The 21,690-nt window shown below is 50.3% G+C and overlaps 1 protein-coding gene across 9 annotated transcripts; it reads left to right on the forward strand.

Moving 5' to 3' along the window:
* Nucleotides 1-769: 769 nt before the first annotated feature.
* TPD52L2 (TPD52 like 2) lies at nucleotides 770-19,184 on the forward strand. 9 transcript variants are annotated; one of them, XM_054391727.1, is made up of 9 exons: nucleotides 779-797; nucleotides 1,541-1,686; nucleotides 2,757-2,905; nucleotides 3,783-3,842; nucleotides 11,128-11,229; nucleotides 15,602-15,628; nucleotides 16,007-16,048; nucleotides 17,716-17,764; nucleotides 18,064-19,184. In XM_054391727.1, the coding sequence occupies exons 1-9, from the start codon at nucleotides 779-781 to the stop codon at nucleotides 18,157-18,159; spliced, it is 690 nt and encodes a 229-aa protein (XP_054247702.1). In that variant the 3' UTR covers nucleotides 18,160-19,184. The 9 variants fall into 9 exon arrangements, with proteins under 9 accessions (XP_054247705.1, XP_054247702.1, XP_054247703.1 ...); XM_054391728.1 differs by lacking the exon at nucleotides 15,602-15,628; XM_054391731.1 differs by lacking the exon at nucleotides 3,783-3,842.
* The last annotated feature ends 2,506 nt before the right edge of the window (nucleotides 19,185-21,690 follow it).

Consider the following 21,690-nt stretch of genomic DNA (forward strand, 5'->3'; position numbering starts at 1 on the left):
CTGCAACCAGAGCAGGTTGCCCCCAGCCCCAGACAACCTGACCTGCAATGGTGCCAGGGATGGGGCAGCTCCCACCTCTCTGGGCAGCCAGGGCCAGGCTCTCCCCACCCTCAGTGTCAAACATTTCTCCCTTCTCTCCAGTCTGAATCTCCGGCTCAGCCATCACCTCTTGTCCCGTCCCAGCAGGCCCTGCTCAGAAGCCTGTCCCCAGCTTTCTTACCAGCCCCTTTAAGCACTGCAAGGCCACCAGAAGGTCTCCCTGGTGCCTTCTTTTCTCAGGCTGAACAACCCCAACTCTCTCAGCCATCAGCTCGGTGGTAGGAAGCTGCCAGCACCGGCCTGCAGCAGCCCCCTCGGTAACAAGGGCCGGGCCTCTCGGGGGTCGCTCGGGGGCAGTCCCGGAGCGGGGCCCATGGAGGCGGCGGGGCCCCGAGGGGCCGTTTGTGCCCGATGACAGGGCCGAGCCAGAGCGCCCCGTGCTGGTGCTGCCCCCTTCCCTCCGCCCGGCCGAACGGCACTGAGGACCCCGCCCGGCCGCGCTGACCACCGCCCCGTGACGTCACCCCGCCCCGTGACGTCAGTCGTCTCCTGGCCGCCGTTTCCGGTGGCGGGGTTGGGTGGGTGAGCATGGCGCCGTCCCCATGGCGACGCCGTTGTGACGTAATCTCTCTGCGACCCTCCCCGGAAGTGGGCGGGCGGCGCGACAGTGATTGCGTCACGGGGGGCGGTGGCGCCTTCTTCAGCAGCGGCGGCGGCGGGACGGGCCTGAGGCTCCGCCATGGAGAGTGCGAGCCAGGGTAGGGGCTGCGGCGGCTGCGCTTTGGCTAGCGGGGACCAGCTTTCGCCTCCGGACGCTTTGTGGCGAGGGGTTCCGGAGGACGGGGTCGAGAAGGCCCGAGGCGGCGGCAGGGGGAGGGAGCTATCGCCGGGAGGGGGTGATGGGCCCCGGGTGTGTGTGTGAAGAGATGGCCCTGGTGAGGAGAAGGCTCAAGGCGGGGCAGGGCTGTTGCCGTGAAGGTGGAGATGGCCGTAGGAGAAGCGGAGAGACGGCTCGGCGGTTGGGGGGGTAGGGGGTGCCGTGCCTGTGAGCCTTTCTGGGACTGTAATGGCAGCTTCTAGCCTGCGATGTGGCTAGAAGCTTGTTTGGCTCCCCCGGGACAGGTCCCCTTTCTCCCCGCGACGCTCGTCCCCGTATTCCCCCGGGGCTTGTCGCCTTTGTCCCTCGAGGTTCGTCGTGTCTCCATTCTCTCCGAGGGCTCTTTTCCCTCACCCCCCTCCACCTCCCGCCCCCGGAGCTCGTCCCCCCCGAGCTCACGTGGGCCCTGCGGGTATTTAGCAGCTGGTGCTGGGCAGAGGAGCTATTTTGGATGAGCAGAGCCTGGTGCTTCTGTCGCTTCTGAGAGATGCTGATGGAGGAAACCCCACCGGAGGTTTCTCTTCCCCTTTCTTCACCTTTCCCATCAGAGTCCCCAGGTTTGCCTAACGTGCTTGGCTTGCTGGCTGCTTATTCTGTCTGCCCTGTGCTCCTTGTCTGTGACAGATATCAACCTTAACTCTCCCAACAAAGGTCTGCTGTCCGATACCATGACAGATGTGCCTGTGGATAGCGCGGCCTCGGCCAGGACCTCTGTGCCCGAAGGGTTGACTCTAGCTGAAGAGGAGGAGTTGAGATCTGAGCTTGCCAAGGTAATGGAGTGTTTGCCAGTGGGGGGTCTGTGTGGCCTCAGTTGTGATCTGCTGGGAAAAGGAACAAACAGGAGCAGCTCTTGGGGTGGTTGTTTTTCATTCTGCAGTGCTGTTACCTTTGGATCTCCCAGCTGATTGTTAAAAGGCACAAAGCTGGCAGATACATCAAACACTGCAGCTCTTTCCCAGAATCACTTCATTTAGAGCTCTGAGGAAATAAGTGGGTTGTGATGCTGCAAGCTTAATTTGGGCTCTTAGCTCCAATTTGAAGCAAGAAAACACTTTAGGCAAGTGGTATGCAAAAGAAACTAATTTTTCCTTAGGAAGCTGAGACAATGGAGCACTTAACATGCTTTCTTTTCTAGCCTTTTTCTCTTAAATATTTATTATGCTTTACAGGCAGCTATTTTTGGTGTCTGTGTACTGTTGAAGAGCTGAGAGTTTGTAAGATCCTAAATTGGGGGCACTTTTGGGGGGTTTAAAGGTCAGTTTATAAGTTCTGGCTGAAATACAGCTGAAAGAAATTGCAACTCTTCTTTTGTGTTCCTCTCATGGAAGAATCTTGTGGTGGATTTTATCTTCCAAGTGTTAGCAGGGAAGGACTTTGTGTGACCGCTCAGATCAGATCTTGGTGAGCTGCAGTTAAGGGAGAAACAAACCCTCCCTGCTTGAAAATGACTCCAGAGTCCTTTGAAAAGGATGTCAGAAAGGTCTCTGAGGAACAACTCTTTGCTTTGATGATGTCAGAGGCAATGAATTGTAGATAAAACTTTAGTTAATAAGGTTTGGCAGCTGATTGTTATCCAGTGTTGAAATTACACCACGAGGAGTGAGCTCTGTTGATCTTGGTGCCATTAAATCACCAGTACAGAAGGATGTTTTCCTCATTGAAGTCTGAGTTGTAAGCCTTTTATTCTAGCACTGTTCCTGTTCAGCTGGATTCTTCTGCATGTAGCTGATGTTCCTACTAATTCTTTAAACCTTGCTAGTTTTGAGGGTGGTAGAACCCTGGCTCAATTTTCGGAGCTTTCCTGAATTGTGACTTAAGACAAACCTCCACCTCTTCTTAGGTTGAAGAAGAAATTGGCACTCTGAGACAAGTTCTGGCTGCTAAAGAGAGGCACTGTGGGGAGCTGAAGAGGAAGCTGGGCTTGACCCCTTTGGATGGGTTAAAGCAGAACCTGTCTAAGAGCTGGCATGACGTCCAAGTCTCCAATGCGTAAGTGTCATCCACCTGCATTCAAAGATGACTCTCTAGCATTTATGTCCCAGCAGTGTGTGTGCCAGGGCTCTTCCAAGTGGCTGGAAACTTTTGCTCTGCTGGATCTATAGAGTAAAAGGCACTCAAAAAGCAAGTGTTTCATTGCTCTTGTATGTCAGTGGCTTCGTGTCTGTGCTGTGGATGAATTGGTGCTGGATGCTCTTTCTCATGATGTTAAAGGTCTGGATTGCTATTCAGCAGTTCATTTTGCCCATTTCTGCCTGTTCTTTGAACTCAGGTTCAGGGCCATCTCACTTCAACTAGACTATTACCTAGAAAGGTTGGAGCAGATGATCCTAGGGGGCCCTTCCAACCTGGCATTCTGTAACAAACCAAGAAGTTTCAAAGCTCTACTGCATAGTGCAAGCTCGGAAGCTGTTTCCTGAGTTGTGCAGCTGGAAATAAACAGCCTGCACTTCCTAGGGTAAAGCTCTGTAATATTAGTGTCTGTTACTTGTGGTCATCTCTGCCTGAAGATCTGAAATTAAACTGACTGTTCCTGAGCAACTGTTATGGGGATGGTCACTGCAGCACTTGGCAGTGCCGGAAGGAGGTAAGTTGGGCCCTGCAGTTGTGCCTGGCTGTAAAGGTGTTCATAGAACTGTTGTTCAGTCTAAAACACCTGGTGTAACTCGACTGGGATTTGGAGTTCCTGGCAGTGCTGCTGCAGAGCAGATCCTTGAGCTGTTCATCTTTTTATTCCTTCCCTTTTCCTCTTCGTCCCTCCTGTACCCCTACATGGTTTCTGTTACTGTCACTGAAATCTGTCATTATCTTCTTATTAAAAAGAAAAAAGAATATTGAAGTGATATTCATTAACACTTTCTGTTTCTAGTTATGTGAAAACATCTGAGAAACTTGGAGAGTGGAATGACAGAGTGACACAGTCTGACTTGTGAGTGCCTCGGGCTCCTCAGCAACACCTCCTTGCTGCACTCCCCAGCTTGTGCTGCTGCTTGTCCTCACAGGCCCCAGGGCTTGGTTAGGAGCTGGAAGCTGGGAGAAGCAGGACTATCAGTAGCAGCATGCTTGGCTTCCAGCTGTGAGCATCCCTCAGTTGCAGAGGAGATGAGTAAATGTTACTGCTGTCATCTCTCTCATGGTCTTGCCATTACAGAAGAAAAATTCCAATCAGTTACCAGACCACATTGGATTAAAAAAAAAATCCAAAATATCAACCACCCTTTAGCTGCTCATGCGTAGGGTAGTCTGTTGTGGTTCTTATTAATGAACCTCCTGTCTTTACTCTGAAACTCTTTATCTTCTCATTGCATGTGGAACTGTTAGAGGAGGTCCAGAGGAGGCTGTAAGGATGATCTGAGGGCTGGAGCACCTTGTAAGAAGACAGGCTGAGAGAGTTGGGTTGTTCAGCCTGAAGATAAGAGTCCAAGGAGACCTTAGAGCAGCCTTCCAGTAGCTGAAGGGGGCTACAGGAAGGCTGGAGAGGGACTTTGTACAAAAGCATAGAGTGAGAGGTTATGGGGCAATGGCTTCAAATTGGAAGAAGCTGGATTTAGATTGGGCATTAGGAAGAATTTCTTCCCTATGAGGGTGGTGAGGCACTGGAACAGGTTGCCCAGAAAAATTGTGGAGACTACAAGCCAGGAGCTGTTCAAATCTAGGTTGGATGGGACCTTGAGCAAGTTGGTCTAGTAAGAGGTGTCCCTGCCCATGTCAGGGGGGTTGGAACTAGATGGTCTTTAAGGTCCCTTCCAACCCAACCCATTGTGTTAATCTGTGTCAGGGAAGAAGGTGCTGAAAGCATTTACTTGTGGCTGAAAGTAGAGGCAGTGCAAATGCAGAGACATCTATTAGCTGTGGCTCTTCTGTGTTGATGTGTGTGAACCTTTCTGATGTCTTTGGTCTTTCCTGTATAGATAAGCAGGTGACAAATGCAGACAAAGGACATCTGGCTGCTTTTGTCTCTAGCATGTATCTTGTAATTCTGTTAGACATGAATCATTTTGAGTTCTGCTGCATAGCTGAATGTAAGGGAGCCTTTGAGTGCTTTCTGCACTCAAGGTCTTATCCCTTCTTTGTCTTGGGGTGAAGGAGATGAGCATGTAGCTAAGAGGAAGAATTGGGTTGGGAGCATCCAGTCATTAGTGAGAATGTCACTGGTCTAACTGAGGTTAGTTTTACTGCAGGGGGACCTTAACTGCCTGTAAAATGTCACCTCTGAGCCCCTCTGTGTGTCTGAATTGGTGGCAGACACTTTCTGCAGTGGTTGTGTTTGCTCTCTACCTCCACTGTTAATTCCCACAGCCCCTGAGGTACTCTTTGGCCTGTAGAAAGGCTTGATTTCTAAAGATCAAGAAGCTTGCCAGTTTGTTCAGGTCAGTATGTGGACAAAATACAGCTTTGGGTGTGGCACTCAGATTGACTGATTTAATTTTTTGGCCTTGAGCTAGTTCACTGCTCTGTGCTTTTTAACGCAGAGCTACCACACAACATGTAGGGAGGGAGCAGAAGATGTGAAGACTTCCAATTCCTGCCACCTCTGAACTGCAGGCTTGGTTTCTTTGAGCTCAGTGTTTGAACATGTTTAAATAAGAAAGAAACCAGGGCTTAGGTGTCTCCCTGCCTCTCAACAGCTCTTTTCCTTCTGGCTGGAACAGAGGAGGGGGGAAGCTATTGTCAGAGAACTAAAGCCTGTGGTACTCTAAGTGTAAAGAGACAACTCATGATGTGGAAAGTGTCAAAAGAAGCATCTGTCAGGAGCCTGGGCTCCCTATCTAACCTCCATTGTGTTTGTAGATATCTTTCAGCCAGCAGCACACTGGAGGACTGGAATGAAAAATTAACTCAATCAGAAGTGTGAGTGTCTTAACCTTCACCTTTCCTGACAGCCTGCCACTAATGTCCTGTGCTCTGCTCACAGAGCTCTGCTTTCATTTAGCTCTATTTAAAGCTTTCTTTTTTTCTAGCTTTCACTTTTTTTTTAACCCTATAAATGTCTCTTCTGGGTGAGGGAGCTTTTCCTCAGGTCACTATTTGAATGGTTTCATTGTGGTCCAAGTGATGGCCTGCTTGCTCTCAGAGGACATGGACCTGATGGAGAGGGTCCAGAGTGGGCCATGAAAATGCTCAGGGGGCTGGAGCACCTCTGCTACAAGGACAGGCTGAGGGAGCTGGGGGTGTTCAGCCTGGAGAAGAGAAGGCTCCAGGCACACCTCAGAGCAGCCTGACAGTAGCTGAAGGGCTACAAGAAGGCTGCAGAGGGACTGTGTGCAAAGGCCTGCAGGGACAGGAGCAGGGGCAAGGGTTTGAAATGAGAGCAGAGCAGATTGAGATTGGATGTGAGGAACAAGTTGTGCAGCAGGAGGCTGCTGGAACACTGCAACAGGTTGCCCAGGGAGGCAGCTGAGGCCCCATGCCTGGAGCTGTTCAGGGTGAGGCTGGAGAAGGCTGTGAGCAAGCTGCTGTGGTGGAGGATGTCCCTGCTGAGTGCAGGGGGTTGGACTGGGTGACCTTTGGAGGTCCCTTCTGACCCAAACCATTCTAGGATTCTATCATGTTGCTAAATGCCTGGAATTCAGTTCTCATCTGGACTGAATTATGGAAGAGCAGCATGGAAGTTGGTCTTTGTCCTTCTCCCTGCTTCTTTCCCACAGTACCCAGGAGACTCCTTCACAGCAATCAGTTGGAGCAGGCAGCTTGTGTCGTGTTCTGAGCTGATTTAAACCCTGGTAAGGTTGGGTTTAGGGGAGGCAGCTTATCCTGTTCTCTGGCATGGGTATGGAATTCAGTGCTTTGAGTTGGATTATCAACAGTGTGTGTGTGTGAGCAGGAGGCTTTAAGACAGGTGAAAGAGCAGAGATAAGAAGTGGGAGTATCACAAAAGCCTCCCAAGCATGCAGGCCTGCTTTCAGTGTTTTCTGCCTGTGTCTAGATGAAGATGTAAGTGGTCACTATTTCACTTGCCTTGGTGTTTATCCATGCTGACAGCTGTGGCTGTGACTCCAGGCTGTTTAATCAGAGTTCCTCCCTGGTTGTGCCTGCTGGAATTGGGAGTTTCTCCTTGTGTCTGTTTCCTTTAGTGGGTAAGCAGCAGAAGGGTGGCGGAAGCCTGTGTCCACAGAGCTCCTCTGGCCTCTGTGGCTGTGGCAGCCTTGTTTGCCTGCTTGGTTTGGCACTAGGCACTGGCAGCTCATGCTAGTGAGGTTACAGTGGAGAGGTGATGGGGACTGGGGAGTAACTGGTGAGGCAACATCTGGAGTATTGGGTCCAGTTCTGGGCTCCCTGATTCAAGAAGGACAGGGACTTGCTGGAGAGGGTACAGCAAAGGGCTTCAGAGATGCTGAGGGGACCGAGACCTCTCTGTGAGGGGGGAAAGGCTGAGAGAATTGGGGCTGTGTAGTCTGAAGAGAGCAGCCTGAGGGGGATCTCATCAATGCTGATCAATACTTCAAAGGTGGGTGGCAGAAGGATGGGACCAGGCTTTTTTCAGTGGTGCCCAGGGCCCAGGACAAAGGGCAATAGGAACAAACTGGAACATCTGAAGTTCCACCTGAACATGAGGAGGAACTTCTTTAAGGGTGTTGGAGTCCTGGAGCAGGCTGTCTAGAGATGTGATGGAGTTTCCATCTCTGAAGATATTCCAAACCCACCTGGCTGTGTTCCTGTGACCTTCCCTAGGTGACCCTGCCTTGGCAGGGGAGTCGGACTTCATCTCCAGAGGTCTCTTCCAACCCCTCCCATTCTGTGAGATGCCAGCAACAGTTCAGAAACAGAATTTCCACTTCCTTTGTCTAAAGCTCAGTAAAGCAAACAGCCAAGTTAAGAAATGCAAGGATGAGGTTTCATTCCTAGGTTTTGGGGTTTTATGCAAATGCCTTCTCTTTCCTGCCTTGGAGCTCTGCATTGTAACTCACCAGCATCCTAACTGAACTGGGAATGGGCCTAACTGGTGACCTTATGGTGCTCTTGTGCACTGCTGAATTTCCTGGCAAAGGCCATTCCTGGTCTCAGGCTTAGCCTCTGTGAGCAGCACAGACAGGACAGGAATCAGCCCAGTCTGTCCCTAGCTCCAGTGTACTGGTTTGGGGCCAGACAGATCCTCTCTTGCCCCGAAAGGGACAAAAGAATGAGACTCACACAAACGGATTGGAGAGTGATGGAAAGTTTAAATGGAAAAGCAATTGGTGAAGCTACAGAGAACTACAAAGCATAGTGGCAAAGAGTATCCCAAAGTGTACAGAACCCCTCACAGAATTCCCAAAGGCTTCCCAATCCTTCCCTTCTTCCCACCTGAGGGTAAACCCAAACCCCCCAGGGCTCTTTCTTCCCCCTCCCGCTGCTAGGCAAGTCTCAGGCTGGCCAGGTCTGAGACTGCCCCCCCCTCCATTCTCCTCCTGGCATTAGGCCTAGACAGGCCTAAGAGGCCTTGAGGATACTCCCCCACCGTTACCTGATAAGAGAGGACATCTCCCATGGGAGCAGAGAGGGAAGAAAGAGGAAGAGGATGACTCTGCAGATGGCTTTATAGGGCGCAGGATTTATGGGTAGAAATACGTCGTTTCCTGTGTCCACCCCTATTGGGTGGGTACCTGGGACACCAGAGGTGTATCTCATGCAGCAGTGGCAGGGGGCACCCAGCCCAAACTGCCACATCCAGTTTGGTTGTAAGCAGGCCCCAAGATGACTTTTGGCTGGTTTGTGTCCTGAGCCAGACAGCTGGATAAGAACAAGTGAGAGGAAGTTGATACTGATGGATAAAGGAGGCTGCAGGCCTGGCTCCTTTCTGTCAGGGTTTGTAGGAGAGGGTTGTGATGAAAGGTTTGAAAGCCACAGGATGAACACCACAGGGCAGAGAGAGTTTCTGCAGCCTGTTGGTAGAGCAAGATATTCATCAGAGCTCACCTTTGTTGCTCTCAGGTTTGGATTATTCTCTTGTGCTTTGTGCTGGTGCTCAGGGAAGGTGGTGAATGATGGGGACTTAAGCCTTGATAAACCTGGCCATGTAGGAGAACAGTGAAAACTTCTAGGTCAGGGCTGGTTGCAGTTAAGGTGCATTAAAGCTTTGGATAACCTGATTCCTGGCTGTCACAAATGCAGTTCGACATGTGTCTGGTGGCAGTTCTGGGTTAGAGCTTCTCAGCTGCTCTTCCCTGGCTCTGCCTCCTGTACTGCAGCAGTGGAGGCAGGGGGGTAGTGTGGGGTGTGGGAGCTGTGGATGCAGGAGCAGGCTGCTGAGCTGAGCTGGCTGCTGCTGGGGTGGTGTTCTGTTCTGCCAAGTTTACATTCAGCTGGAACATTGCCTTGATGTAGATTACTGCATCATGGTTATCTACGCCATGTAGATTGCTACGCTGCTGCTTGGTCTGTCAGCACAAACACTCCTCTGGTGTGGTAGAGGGGCACACTCAGGCAGAAGGAGCAGCACTGGAGGGCTACAGATTCAGCTTTCTGAAGAATCCTGTGGAAAATACAGTTGGAAGGTCTCTGGCCTTGATCTGCTGAATTCTGACTGAGAGCACTGGGGCTTTGTAGCCTTGAGAAGAGCAGACTGAGGGGGGGGTCTCATCAGTGCTGATCAATACTCCAGGATGGGTGTTGGGAGGATGGGACCAGGCTTTTTTCAGTGGTGCCCAGGCCAAGGGGTAACAGACACAAACTTCATCTAAATGTGAGGAGGGACTTGGATTGAAGGGTGCTGGGGCACTGGAACATGCTGCCCAGAGATTGAGACATTCCAAACCCACCTGGATGTGTTCCTGTGTGACCTTCTCTAGGTGATTCTGCTCAGCAGGGGGGTTGGACTGGGTGATCTTCAGAGGTCCCTTCCAACCCCTACCATTCTGTGATTCTGAAGCTAGACACAATACCTGGGAGCCTGCAGCTTGTGCATGGTGTGATGGTGCCCTGGGAGTCTCTAAACCATTCCTCTCATGGCTCAGTGCTGATCTCTGAGTGCCAAGCAGACCTGCAGTCAGCACAACATACTTCAGGGAGCACGAGGCCCTGAGGGGGTTCTGTGAGCCAGCTGTAAATCAAATCCCATGACTGTGCTCAGGCAGCTGGGGAGGAGCCCAACTGCTGAAGGCAGGGATTGAGATCCTCCTCTTCCAAAGCAGCTTTGGCTCTAGGATTCAGTTATTGCAACAGTTGAAAGGATGTGTAAGAGCAGGGTTGTTGCTGAGTAATTCACTATATGAGCCAGCAGTGTGAACTTGCAGCCCAGAAGGCCAATGGCAGCCTGGGCTGCATCCAAATCAGCATGGCCAGAGATGGAGGGAGGGGATCCTGCCCCTCTGCTCTGCTGAGACCTCACCTGGAGCACTGTGCCCAGCTCTGGAGCCCTCAGCACAGATGGACATGGACCTGAAGGAGAGGGTCCAGAGGAGGCCAGGAAAAAGCTCAGGGAGCTGGAGAACCTCTACTATGAGGACAGGCTGAGGGAGCTGGGGGTGTTCAGCCTGGAGAAGGCTCCAGGGAGACCTTAGAGCAGCCTGCCAGAGCTTCTCTGGAGACTGTCAAGCCCTGTCTGGATGCATTCCTGTGTGACCTGTCCTGAGTGATCCTGCTGGGGCAGGGAAGTTGGACTTGACCTCTGCAGGTCCCTTCAAACCCCCAACATTCTGTGATTCTGTAATCAGCTGACAGAGAAGCTGTCAGATTTCTCTTGTGCTGTTGTTGATGGTAACTGATGGGAAACTTCTCCCCCGATTTCTTTCCAAACAGCAGCTGTAGAGAGAATGCTGATCCCTCCATTGCTTTCCTATACAGTGATGCTAGCTTGGCTTCTTTCCTCCATGACCTAACACTACAGCAAACTCTTGAACTTCTCCAAGGCTGCAAGGATGTCATGGGATGGGTTCCTAGAGCTATTTGCTCAAGGAGGCCACAAGATAGCTGCAGAGCAAATAGGCCACAGTGCTGTGGTGGTGCAGGTGCCACATGGAAGCTGAGCTTTGGGGGGTTCCTTGCAAATGTTTGTCAGATTTAAGAACATGTAGTCCAGATGGTAAGGGCAGTGTATGGAAAGGTTAATCCTACACTTGCTGACTTCTTAACTTCCAGTCTCTGGTTCCATGCAAGACTGGAAGGGGCTGAGTGAGGTCAGTGCAGCTCACTAACCCAGCCTCTCTGCTTCCTCTCACAAAATGGGGTGGGGGGATGCTCCTTGCTTTCAGATCCCACCTGGTGCTTCAATGTATGATGTTTTCTTTTCTCTTCAGTTACAAGAAGACCCAGGAAACCCTCTCCCAGGCAGGGCAGAAGACTTCAGCAGCCCTGTCCAACGTAGGTTCTGTTATCAGCAGGAAATTTGGTGACATGAGGTAAGATTTCTGGTGCTTTGATCCTGGTTTCAAACAGCAATGAGACTTCAGACAATGGCTGGGTTGGGTTTTTCCTACTTTTTTCTGCATAACTGGCAGCTATTTGCTGTTGATGAACCTTCTGTGTGGGCCTTTGCATCATAGTTCAGGGCACATTAAACACTTATTAGAGACATTTTGATGGGGTAAAACCTGTTCTGAGGCATTTAACTCTGATTTGTCTGAGAACTGACAAAGTTTTTTGTTTCTTATCAGCCTCCCCCTTTTTCCTATCATGTGGTTTCACTGCAGCTTTTACATCATACATAAGAAATCAGATTTGAGTTTACCTTTCCCATTCATGGCTGGGAAAGAAGCTCTGCACCATGAGGGTGCTGGAACACTGCAACAGGCTGCCCAGGGAGGCAGTTGAGGCCCCACCCCTGGAGATATTCAAGGTGAGGCTTGAAGACTTTGAGCAAGCTCTCTAGTGGAGGATGTCCCTGCTGAGTGTAGGGGGTTGGACTGGATGACCTTTAGAGGTCCTTTCCAGCCCAACCCATTCCATGACTGGATTATGGAGGGCTGTTCCTCAGTGTTACTGCTTAGGACTGGCAAGAGGTCATCACTCTGTGCTCTGCTCTGTATTCCAGTGGGGCTGTATTTCATGCAGGTTCCAGCCCTGGGTGTCAACTTTAGAGCATGCCTTGCAGGCACAGTTATGTCCTGGAGATTGGAAGATAGGAATTGCTCCAGAAGGCCATGACAGCATGAGAAATGGCTTCTTGTGGCTGGTGGTTGTCTAGATTGCTCAAGGAGATGACCACTGAGGTGACTGCAAATGTAAACCTCTCTGATTGCAACATGGGGAGGTGGTTCCCTGAGTTGCTGGCTGAGCTTCTTGCTCTGAGTTTCTCAGCTCTACAAAGTTCAGGGTTAAACTGGTGCTGTACCTGCTCTTCAGATTCAAGCTAAAGATTGCTTCCCCTTTATGGTGGCATCCAGGTCTTCCAGGCACAGTACCCTGACCATGTTTTCCTTGGAACTGGGACTTGATTCTGAACATAGGTCACTGAGGAAGTGTTGTTGTGTTTAACATCATGTACCAGACCCTGGTCTGAATGGGTAGCTGTGGTTCTTTGTAGGGAATTTCCTATTCCACTGTGGCTGGGAGTATCCAAGTGGTAAGAACTCGTTGGCCTCTGATCACATAGTGCTGATTTATTCTGGCTCTGTCCTCTGTGAGTGATTTACTGTGTTCCTGAAGGGTAATTTTTGGTGTTTTCAGTAGCTCACTTCTCTGAATTTGGCAGAGGAGTAGCTGGCTTTCTGCCCTTTCCAGTATTTGAGTTTTAACTTTTCTTTCCTGGAAACTGATTAAATATGCAGGAAGAGTTAGCTGTAACCCCAGCAGATTAGATACTAGCCCAAGGTGGGGGTGGGTAATGCCTTTTGCTAAATTAATGGGAAGTCAACTAAAGTGGTAACTGAGAGCTGGGTTTGTTCAGCCTGGAGAAGAGAAGGCTCCAGGCACACCTCAGAGCAGCCTGACAGTAGCTGAAGGGCTACAAGAAGGCTGCAGAGGGACTGTGTGCAAAGGCCTGCAGGGACAGGAGCAGGGGCAAGGGTTTGAAATGAGAGCAGAGCAGATTGAGATTGGATGTGAGGAACAAGTTGTGCAGCAGGAGGCTGCTGGAACACTGCAACAGGTTGCCCAGGGAGGGAGCTGAGGCCCCATGCCTCAGCGTGAGGCTGGAGAAGGCTGTGAGCAAGCTGCTGTGGTGGAGGATGTCCCTGCTGAGTGCAAGGGACTGGACTGGATGACCTTTGGAGGTCCCTTCCATCCCAACCCATTCTGTGATTCTGTAAGTGAAAAAAAATTGGTGCCTGACTCCTGCACTCTGCTCAGGCTGTTGTGCCAAAAAGATGGGAACTGCTTTATTGGACCAAACAGGGAACTCCTGAACCCACATTGCCACCACTTGGACAGGCTTGGTCCTGCTTGTTTGTAGGCTGGGAAAATCTAGTTCACCACTCAGCAGCAGCAGCAATGTTTGTGCCCATCCCAGGACGAGGTGGTGAGGGAGGGAAGGCACAGCCATGTGAGGAGTGAGCCTGTCACCTCTGGTGACAAAGTGGTGGTGAGAGCTGGCTGTGCAGTCAGCTGGCCTCTGCAGCACTGCTGCTCAGCATTAATCACCAATTTAAACAACTGGATCTCTTTTTATAGCTAATATCTTGAAGGGGCTGTTAGGAAATAGAGGCAGCTTCTCTCTTACCACTTGGGAATCCCTGCCAAAATCACTCCAGCAGGATTTGCCTGATCTCTGTGGGGGAACACAGTAATGATTGATTGAAGTTTGGTGGTTTTTTTAAGACTCACTTTTTTTCTGTGTGTATCTAAACAAACTTCTGTCTCCTGTGCTGCACTCTGGTCTTGAAATCTGTGATTTTTTGAATGAGGTTTAACTCTGGGCATAAGTTCCTGCAGGAACTGTCTCACTTCCCACCCTTGCCAGGTGAAACTGGTGTTCTGAGGTGTGATCAGTGCTGGCCAGGGGTGAAGTCTGGTGTGGTGGTGTGATCACATCTCAGAGTTCTTATCTCTGTCCCCAGAGAATCTGTTACAAAGCCTCATAGCCTACACTGCAACCTCTGCTACTGGACTTTTTTTTCCCCCCTCTTACACCACAAATTCACTTGTAAACCAAGCTCATTTTCCATCACTGGAAGTGTTGAGATAACAGAAGGGATTTCCTTGTTTAGTCAGCCCTCAGTGGTTGATAAATACAAGGAAAGCAATGATGAATGGCACTGATGCCTCTGACACACAGAGGGTGCAGCCAGAATGCCAGGAAAAATGCTGTGGAGTACAAGTCCCTGGGTTAAATCTTTAGGGTTGCTGTGTTCTGGTCAAACTAATTTTACAGTGTTAATAGCTGTGGTTTGTGAGATGTTGTGAGTTAAGAGGTGCACTAACTGCATTCAGCTTGCCTTGAATGGAGAAAATGCACCTTAATTAGCAGATGGGGTACCAAATCTTGGCCAGTTTTGGCTTTTCCTTTTATCCCCACTTAGATGGAAAATAAATGGGCTTTTAGATATTCTGGCCTAGCATTCTACTGAGCCCAGCACACTGCCAAATGGAAGGAGCTTTCTTTTGGTGACAAGAGCTTGCTCTCTGGTTCTGTGTCCCAAATACACTTCTCTTTAGCTTGCTCTGCAGAATACAACAAGCAAATCCATTATGAAATGGTAGCCTGAGCTTCAAAGGTACCTGCAAATCCCTGAAGTTAGGTAAACTTTAAAACCCTCATGAAAGGAGAAGGGTTTCTGCTAGATCCAGGTCAAGATACTGAACAACAAACTGCTGCTTGTGGTATTGCATGCAGAGCAGCATGCTGCATGCGTGTTAGCTGTGTTCTCCTTCAAGCAAGAGTAAGTGGAAAGTGAATGTATTTTGCATGCAAAGACAGCATTTGAAGGAGCCTCCTTGCCAAAGAGCTGACTTGGATGCATGGAGAAGTGAAACCACACTGCCTAATGTTTAGCTCTGGCTGTAGGGAAGAGCCTTTGTGCTCTTTGCCAAGTCCTCCAGATCCAGCTCACTGTGGCTGCTTCCTGCTGCAGAGACAAAACTTGTATTTAAGTAGAATGAAACACTGCTTCTGGTAGGAGAAGCCCCTTGAGAGCATCTTGATCTTCCTTGTAGGGTAGAAAAGCTTCATCTGTTTCAAACTGCTGAGATGTTGCTGCCTTGCAAAATCACAGGTGGAAATCTGGTCACCTGCTGGGGGATAGTTTGCCTTGAAACCTCAAAATAGGCAAGCAGGTTGTGGGGTAAAGAGGATCCTTTTTCTCCAGATGCTCTTATCTGTAGTATGCTGAGAGGTGTTTGTTCTCTGAGCAGTAAGTTGCAGATCTGCAGGCCTGGTGCAAGTCTCCATTGTGGGTTCCTGTTATAGAAGTTCTCAACCAGGAGTCCTGGCAATGCTGTCTTTGCATGAGAGCTTTGGGGGGGGGAGATGGGGGAAGGAAACACTTGTTAATTTGCTAAACTAAATCTAAAACATACTCAAAAACCCCACAAAGTCCTGTGGAAGCAATGGTAAAATGGTTTGGGTGCTGGGGTGGGTGTTCAACAACCTTTCCTTCCCCAGCACCCTGCCTCTGAGTTACTCTTGGTGCTTTTTATTCCCTGAAAGTCTCGAGTTCATGAAAAGTACCTGGGGTTTGCTTGCTCTGGAATTTATTTTGAGGTTTCTTCCTGGTAGTTGGCTTTACTGTCCCATGACCACATTCCTCCTCAGCTGCCCTGCATTTAGTGTTGAGATTTGCACAAGTGTCTGACTCTTGCTTCCCTTTTCTTTCTGCTGCCTGTGGTGTCTCCCAGGGCTCACCCCTTCTCCAACTCCTTTAGGTAAGACACTCTTGAGGACTCCTAAAGACATTTGCTTCTTGGCCAGACTCTTGCAGATGTTGAAGGGGAGGCTGATGATTTAAACTTCGCCTACCCTTTTGACACAGATTGGGAAACCTCCCCCAAAATTGACCCTGAAATTGACTTTTCTGTCACAGCTGCAGTTTGATGTTAACCTTTGTCTTTAAATGTCTGGAAAACTGAAGTTCTGGGCTGCAGTTCTTCAGTGTGGGAAAAGAGGGTTGGCTCCCACTGTTGTGGTTGTCCACAGCAGGCTGTGTGGACAGTCAGTGGTTCAGAACCTGGGCTCTGCTGTCTGTGTCAGTATGAAATGGTCATTTTACCTTTTTCCTCCTTATTCTGAACGCTTCCGAGCAGCAGCTACTCCATCCGCCACTCCATAAGTATGCCAGCCATGAGGTAATGTAGCCAACACCTGTCTGTGAGGGGGTTGGTGGGAGAGTGCAGCTGACTCCATCATGGTTGGGTTTATCTTAGGTCTGCAACTGGTTCCATCCTTAAGCAGCCCCGCTCAGTGTGTGGAGTCTCCGTGTCCTGCAGTTGGAGCAATTCAGGCTCTTTTGAACCCAAACTCTTGGTGTGGTTGTTAGCACCTCTGTTGTTCTTGCCCTCAGCCCAGGGTCACAGCTGTGCCAAAGTCTCACTGAAGTTCTCAGCTTTCAGAGGTCCTCCTCCTACTACAGTGTGTGGCATGGGCAGTGCCAGTGTCAGAATGAATCCTGACTTGAACCCCCTGTGTCCGGTCTGGAAGCTCAGCACCCTTCTTGCCATGTCCTGGTGCATCAGGTGGAGGTGTCCTGCAGGAGGAACACCTGCAAAGGCTGCATGAGGGGTCTAGAGCACAGGTCTTGTGAGGAGCAGCTGAGGGACCTGGGGTTGTTCAGCCTGCAGAAAATGAGGCTGGGGGGAGACCTTCTGGCTCTGTACAGGTCCCTGAAAAGAGGCTGAAGCCAGGTGAGGGTTGGTCTCTTCTTAAGGAACAAATGTTGGGACAAGAGGAAATGGCCTCAGGTTGTGCCAAGGGAGGTTTAGGTTGGACATAAGGAAGAATTTTTTGTTTTTTCCCCTCAAAGACTGTCAAGGCCTGGTCCAGGCTGCCCAGGGCAGTGGTGCAGTCCCCATCCCTCAAGGGCTTTCAAAGCCATGGAGATGTGGTGCTGAGGGCTGTGGTTTAGTGGTGCCCGGGCAGTGCTGGGGTAAGGGTTGGACTTGATAATCTTGAGGGCTCTTCCAAGCAAAGTGATTCTGTGAGGCCCACAGAAGCCCTGCCTGTGTTCACCTCCTTGCAGATCAACAGAGGTTATTTTATGGACACAAATACAAAGCAGTTCTGTGGAACAAAAATAGCTGAGCTGAGCGAGTCATCTCCCAGTGCTCCTGCAGCCTAGCCTGGGGAGAGCAGCTCCTGATGAGTAATTGCTTGGTCTGCAGGCTCAGTGCAGAGCACTCCCCTGGAATTGTTCACAGGGGCAGAGCTGCTTCCCAGCTTGTCAAACAATTGACCTGCTTTTCTTTGCTAGGAGGATGAAATCCTGATTAATTCATTGCACAGTGGGGTTTGGGAGTCTTTCCTGATGCCAGCCAGCCTTCCTGTGCTCAGGGAGCTGCCCATAGGTGCAGGCACATAGCCCTTCCTCTTCCAGCCTGGTGGGATGTAACCTGGGAAACCAAAACCTTTGTTTTAAACCCTTTTTAGTTTTTCCTTTCCATTATTTAAGGCAACAGACTTTTGGTTGAAAGCCTTGCAACACTAAGAGGTGGTTTCTTCTCTGCTTGTGTTGATTCCCTTGTGAACAGGGACCTGTTTCCCTCACCATTTTAGCTTGAGCAGTGGAGTGGATTGCACATGGTGTGAATGTTTGCCTTCAGAGCTGGCTATGTAGTGTCCTTGGCTGGTGTGCCTGAGACATCTGTGCCAAAGGCTGTGAGGAGCTGGAAGTGTTCTGGGTGCTGCTGTCACTGCCTGGGAGTGGTCAGAGAGCCCAGTCATGCTGTGTGGTTTGGTTTAGTTAAGCAGCAGCCTCATTTGTTCTCATTGATTTGTTTGTTTTCTTCTCTCTTTCAAGGAATTCTGCAACCTTCAAGTCATTTGAAGATAGAGTTGGGACTATAAAGGTAACTGCTTTGTCTTGTAAAGATAGTGTGATATAGAAACTTTAATTTCCTTCCTGCCTGGAGGTATTCAAGGCCAGGCTGGATGAGGCCTTGAGCAACCTGGGCTGGTAGGAGGTGTCCCTGCCCATGGCAGGGGTTGGAACTGGATGAGATTTAAGGTCCCTTCCAACCTAACCCATTCTGTGACCTCTCAGGTATGTCAGGTCTTGGCTGCAGTAGGTGACCTTGACAAGGGGAATTGACCTGGTGTTCTCAGTGCTGCTTTCTCATTATCCTGACTCTCTTTTCTCTCTTTTCAGTCCAGAGTGGTGGGCAGCAGGGAAAACAGCACTGACAGCCTCCACTCCCCGTCGGGGGCTGGGGACAAGCCTCCACAGGACAACACTCCCTTCTAGACCCAGAACCTGGCTTTGCAGGGCTGAGCACAGCTGAGAGCCAGCCCCCTCCCTCCCAAATCTGCCCAACAGCAACAACACAGCAAATCCAAGAAGGGGCTGAGAGCCAGTCTGGAGAGATCCATCACCCATTCATAGACACTGCTGCTGGATCTATGTCAAAGAATGCAACGTTTTGTACACAAATGATATTTTACACTAAAGTTTGTAGATGAAGTGTATCACTGCTGTCCTTTTGGGAGAGCATCTAAGATAGTTTCCTTCAAGTAGCTCAGAAATGCCATTGCTAAAGAATCAGCTTTGGTTTTTAATTTCTTTTTTTTTCTTGTCTGACATAACTTGGAACAGATACTGAGCAATGTGAGGAGGGCAGTTACTGGAGAAGCCCAAGTGCATGAGCATCTCAGCTTCAGCTTCTGGCTGCCTTCTCCCTCCAGAACATGCCATGCAGCTACTCCCTGAGCTCCCAGGCTTCTCCTGTTACTGTTTTCTCTGGCTCTTAATGAGAGCAGTCGGGTAAATGGGGTAGACAGCTGAGGTGGTGTGTTTGGGTTTGTGTTGGTTTTTTTTTCTGGGCTCCCAATAGGGAAACTTCACTTAGCAGCTGCCTCGTTGTTACACTAATGCTCTAGCTTTAAAACTAAAAATCTTTATTTTTAAATGCAATGAACTTTAAAGAAATAAAGCTTAAAATAAATTAAAACAACCAAAAAAATAAAAAAGAAGCTTTGACATCGTCTTAGGGTAGTGTTCTCTTGGACTCTGAAACTGGACTGCAAGCCTTATATCACCTTATGCTTTACTTGTTGATGGAGGTGTTTTTGTCTCTAGAGGAGGGTGTGAAGCTGGAGTGTTGAGCACTGGAGTTTTGCATCATCCCCCAGCAGCATGCTTATGAGCCAGTCCTTGTGTTCAATTCAGTGCTGCACTCTGCTTCCTGAGCTGTGAAACTTGCTTCTCCCTTCTCAGTTCACACCTTGGTTCCTGGAGGAGAAATGGCAGAGGGCTGCTACTGACAGGGCCACCTTAACAAGGCCAATGTTGTCTCTAGCAATATGGACACTGTTGGAGGGACTCTGCTCTCTGTGGACTCCTCTAGCCCCTCTACCTGCCCAGGATGGGATGGGTGTTTTCTGTTGAAGGCCCCAGCTGTAATTTTTGGGTTACCCAAGTGGCTAAGAGAGTCACAGAGCTTACCCAGTTCCTTCAGGAGCTGCATGTTTGGCTCTTTTGATGTCCAACTTCACTGCTCAGGAGCTGGAGGATTCTGAGTGTTCTCTTAGAGGCCTGATCTTATTCTAGGAGAGGTGCCTCCAGTAGAAGTACCTAGAGTGAGCAATTCTGTGCCTTAGAGGCGAAGTGGGACTTACTCAGGTCTTTAGACTTGCTGATGTACATAGTGGGGTAGTTGTAGTGGGTTATCACCCTGGAGAGACAGCCTGCTCTCTCACCCTTCTGTAGAGGAGCAAGTTTGACACTTGCCTGCTTGACAAACCCCTTCCCCCCTGCTCCCCTCCTGCAGACAGGTTGACATTAAAAGGCAGCTGTACTGGGCGGAGTGTGGAGTGTCCTTTACTGGTGCTCCTTGTTTGAAACTGGTTTCCCTGCAAGCAACAGAGCCAGTGCAACTGGGACTGCTGGGGCTTGGGTGTTGAACTATTTATACAGATAAATAGTGAGGAAACTTGTTAATAAAGCATTCCTTTGGGAGAAAAACGGGGTGGATCTTGTTTTGTTGTCTCTCACAGTGCTGGAGTCTGCTCTTGGCTAGTGTGAACTTACCAGGTGAATACCAGCTGCCTGCAGTGGCTGCTGGTGAGAAGCAACTGAAATCTGTCCCATCCCTCTGGGATGTTTGTATGTCAGTTCTCAGGATGCTTTCTCATGAAGGGATGTACTAAATCTTTACAGCCTGATATTTCCTACCCAATAGATGTGAGTGGATGTTTCCTTTCCCTGTGGATGTCCTGTTCTGTGCCATGACTGGAGTTGGGAGCTGCAGTCTTGGTTTTCAAAGGGAAGCAGGCTGTGAGAGAAGCCAGCAGAACCGCTCAGCCTGCTGTGCTTTCACAGGGAGGATCCCCAGCTAGGTTTGAAGCATCTGGTGCTTTGTTTTTTTTTTTTCTTTTTGCTACTCTGCTTCTATAGATAAAACTACATCTCTGCAAAGGGGTCATCCTGGAACTGCTGGGACTGTGAGCTCTCTGGGGATGCTTTGCCACCTCCCCAGTCCCTGCAGCGAGGGGCCTGGGGTGTTTTGGAAGAAGGTTGATTAAGCCTTCTCTTCCTGGTTACAGGCTTGACAGTGTTTTTGTCACTTTGCGGTTTCTAAGCGTGCTCCTGGCAGCACTCACAGGTCCAAGCACCTGGTTTCCTTCAGTGCTGGGCTGTGGACTGCCATGTCCTGTGCAAAGGACAGGGAGGTAAGGCTTCCTTCCCTGCAAAAAACCAGGACCAGGAGCCCACAAAGCTCTAGAAGCCTTGTGAGCACCCACCTGCTCTGTTGTAACTGGGGAGAAGTCTTTGACAGCAACATTCCTCTTCTCTTCAACCCTGCCAACAGCCTCAGAGGCTCTCTGGGGGGTGGCCTGGTGGTGCCATGGAGCTTGGCGAGGGGGTTTGTCCTGGGCAGTTTTCAGTCCTCTTTGGGGATGGGGACTTGGCAGCTTCTGAAGGAAGCTGGGGGTGGAGCAAGGAGAAGGTGGGGGATTGCTGGAGATGATGCTGTGGGGAAATGGGATTCATCATCGTTCATTTCTTTAAGACTTGAGTCAGAGGCAGCAGCCGGGAAATGCCGATGGAGCCATGTGGGGAGATCACAGGGCAGCAGGGCCGCGCTGGGGTGGCCAGAGGGCCAGCTGGGGTGAGCTGTGGTACCTGGGCACCCTTCCCACACCGGCACTAGGCTCACTCCCCCCCCCATCGACCATAGCCCAGTGTGAAGTTAGACTTTCACCTGCCAGGGGGAAATAGTCTTGGCCAGGAGTTTGGGAAAATTGGAGCAACTGCGAAAAACACTCAGGCTGAGCTTAAAACAACCTGTTTTCCTCTAATTGTCAGCGCTCCTGTGTTCGTCGGAAGGAACGGGCTCAGCACGCTGCTCTTGGGGCACGACAGAGCCTCTCCTGGTGGCAGCCTGGGTGCAGCACCTCGAGGAGTGGCACAGAGAGTGAGGGTGCTGCACAAACCCGGGGGCTGAGCACCCCGGACACTACCCACAAAGGCAGCAACCTGCCGAGTTTGCAACCCAAAGGGGATGTGCTGGTTGTGTTCCCTGCCTTCCTGCACCCCCCTTGTTCTTCTGTAGCCCCCTGCTCTTCTGCTCCGTGTGCCACAGCCCCGCTGCAGCCGCTGCTCTGCAGCCCCCTGCCCTACTGCTCTCCATGCCACAGCTCCGCTGCACACCCCCACTCTACAGCCCCCAGCCCCACTGCAGCACCTGCTCTGCAGCCCCCTTCTCTGATGTCCTTGACCTTGCTGCAGACCTGAAGGCGAGGCTGGAATTGTGACGCGGGAAGCATTTTGTCACCC

The sequence above is a fragment of the Indicator indicator genome, chromosome 24, assembly GCF_027791375.1.
Source record: "Indicator indicator isolate 239-I01 chromosome 24, UM_Iind_1.1, whole genome shotgun sequence".
Classification (NCBI taxonomy): domain Eukaryota; kingdom Metazoa; phylum Chordata; class Aves; order Piciformes; family Indicatoridae; genus Indicator; species Indicator indicator.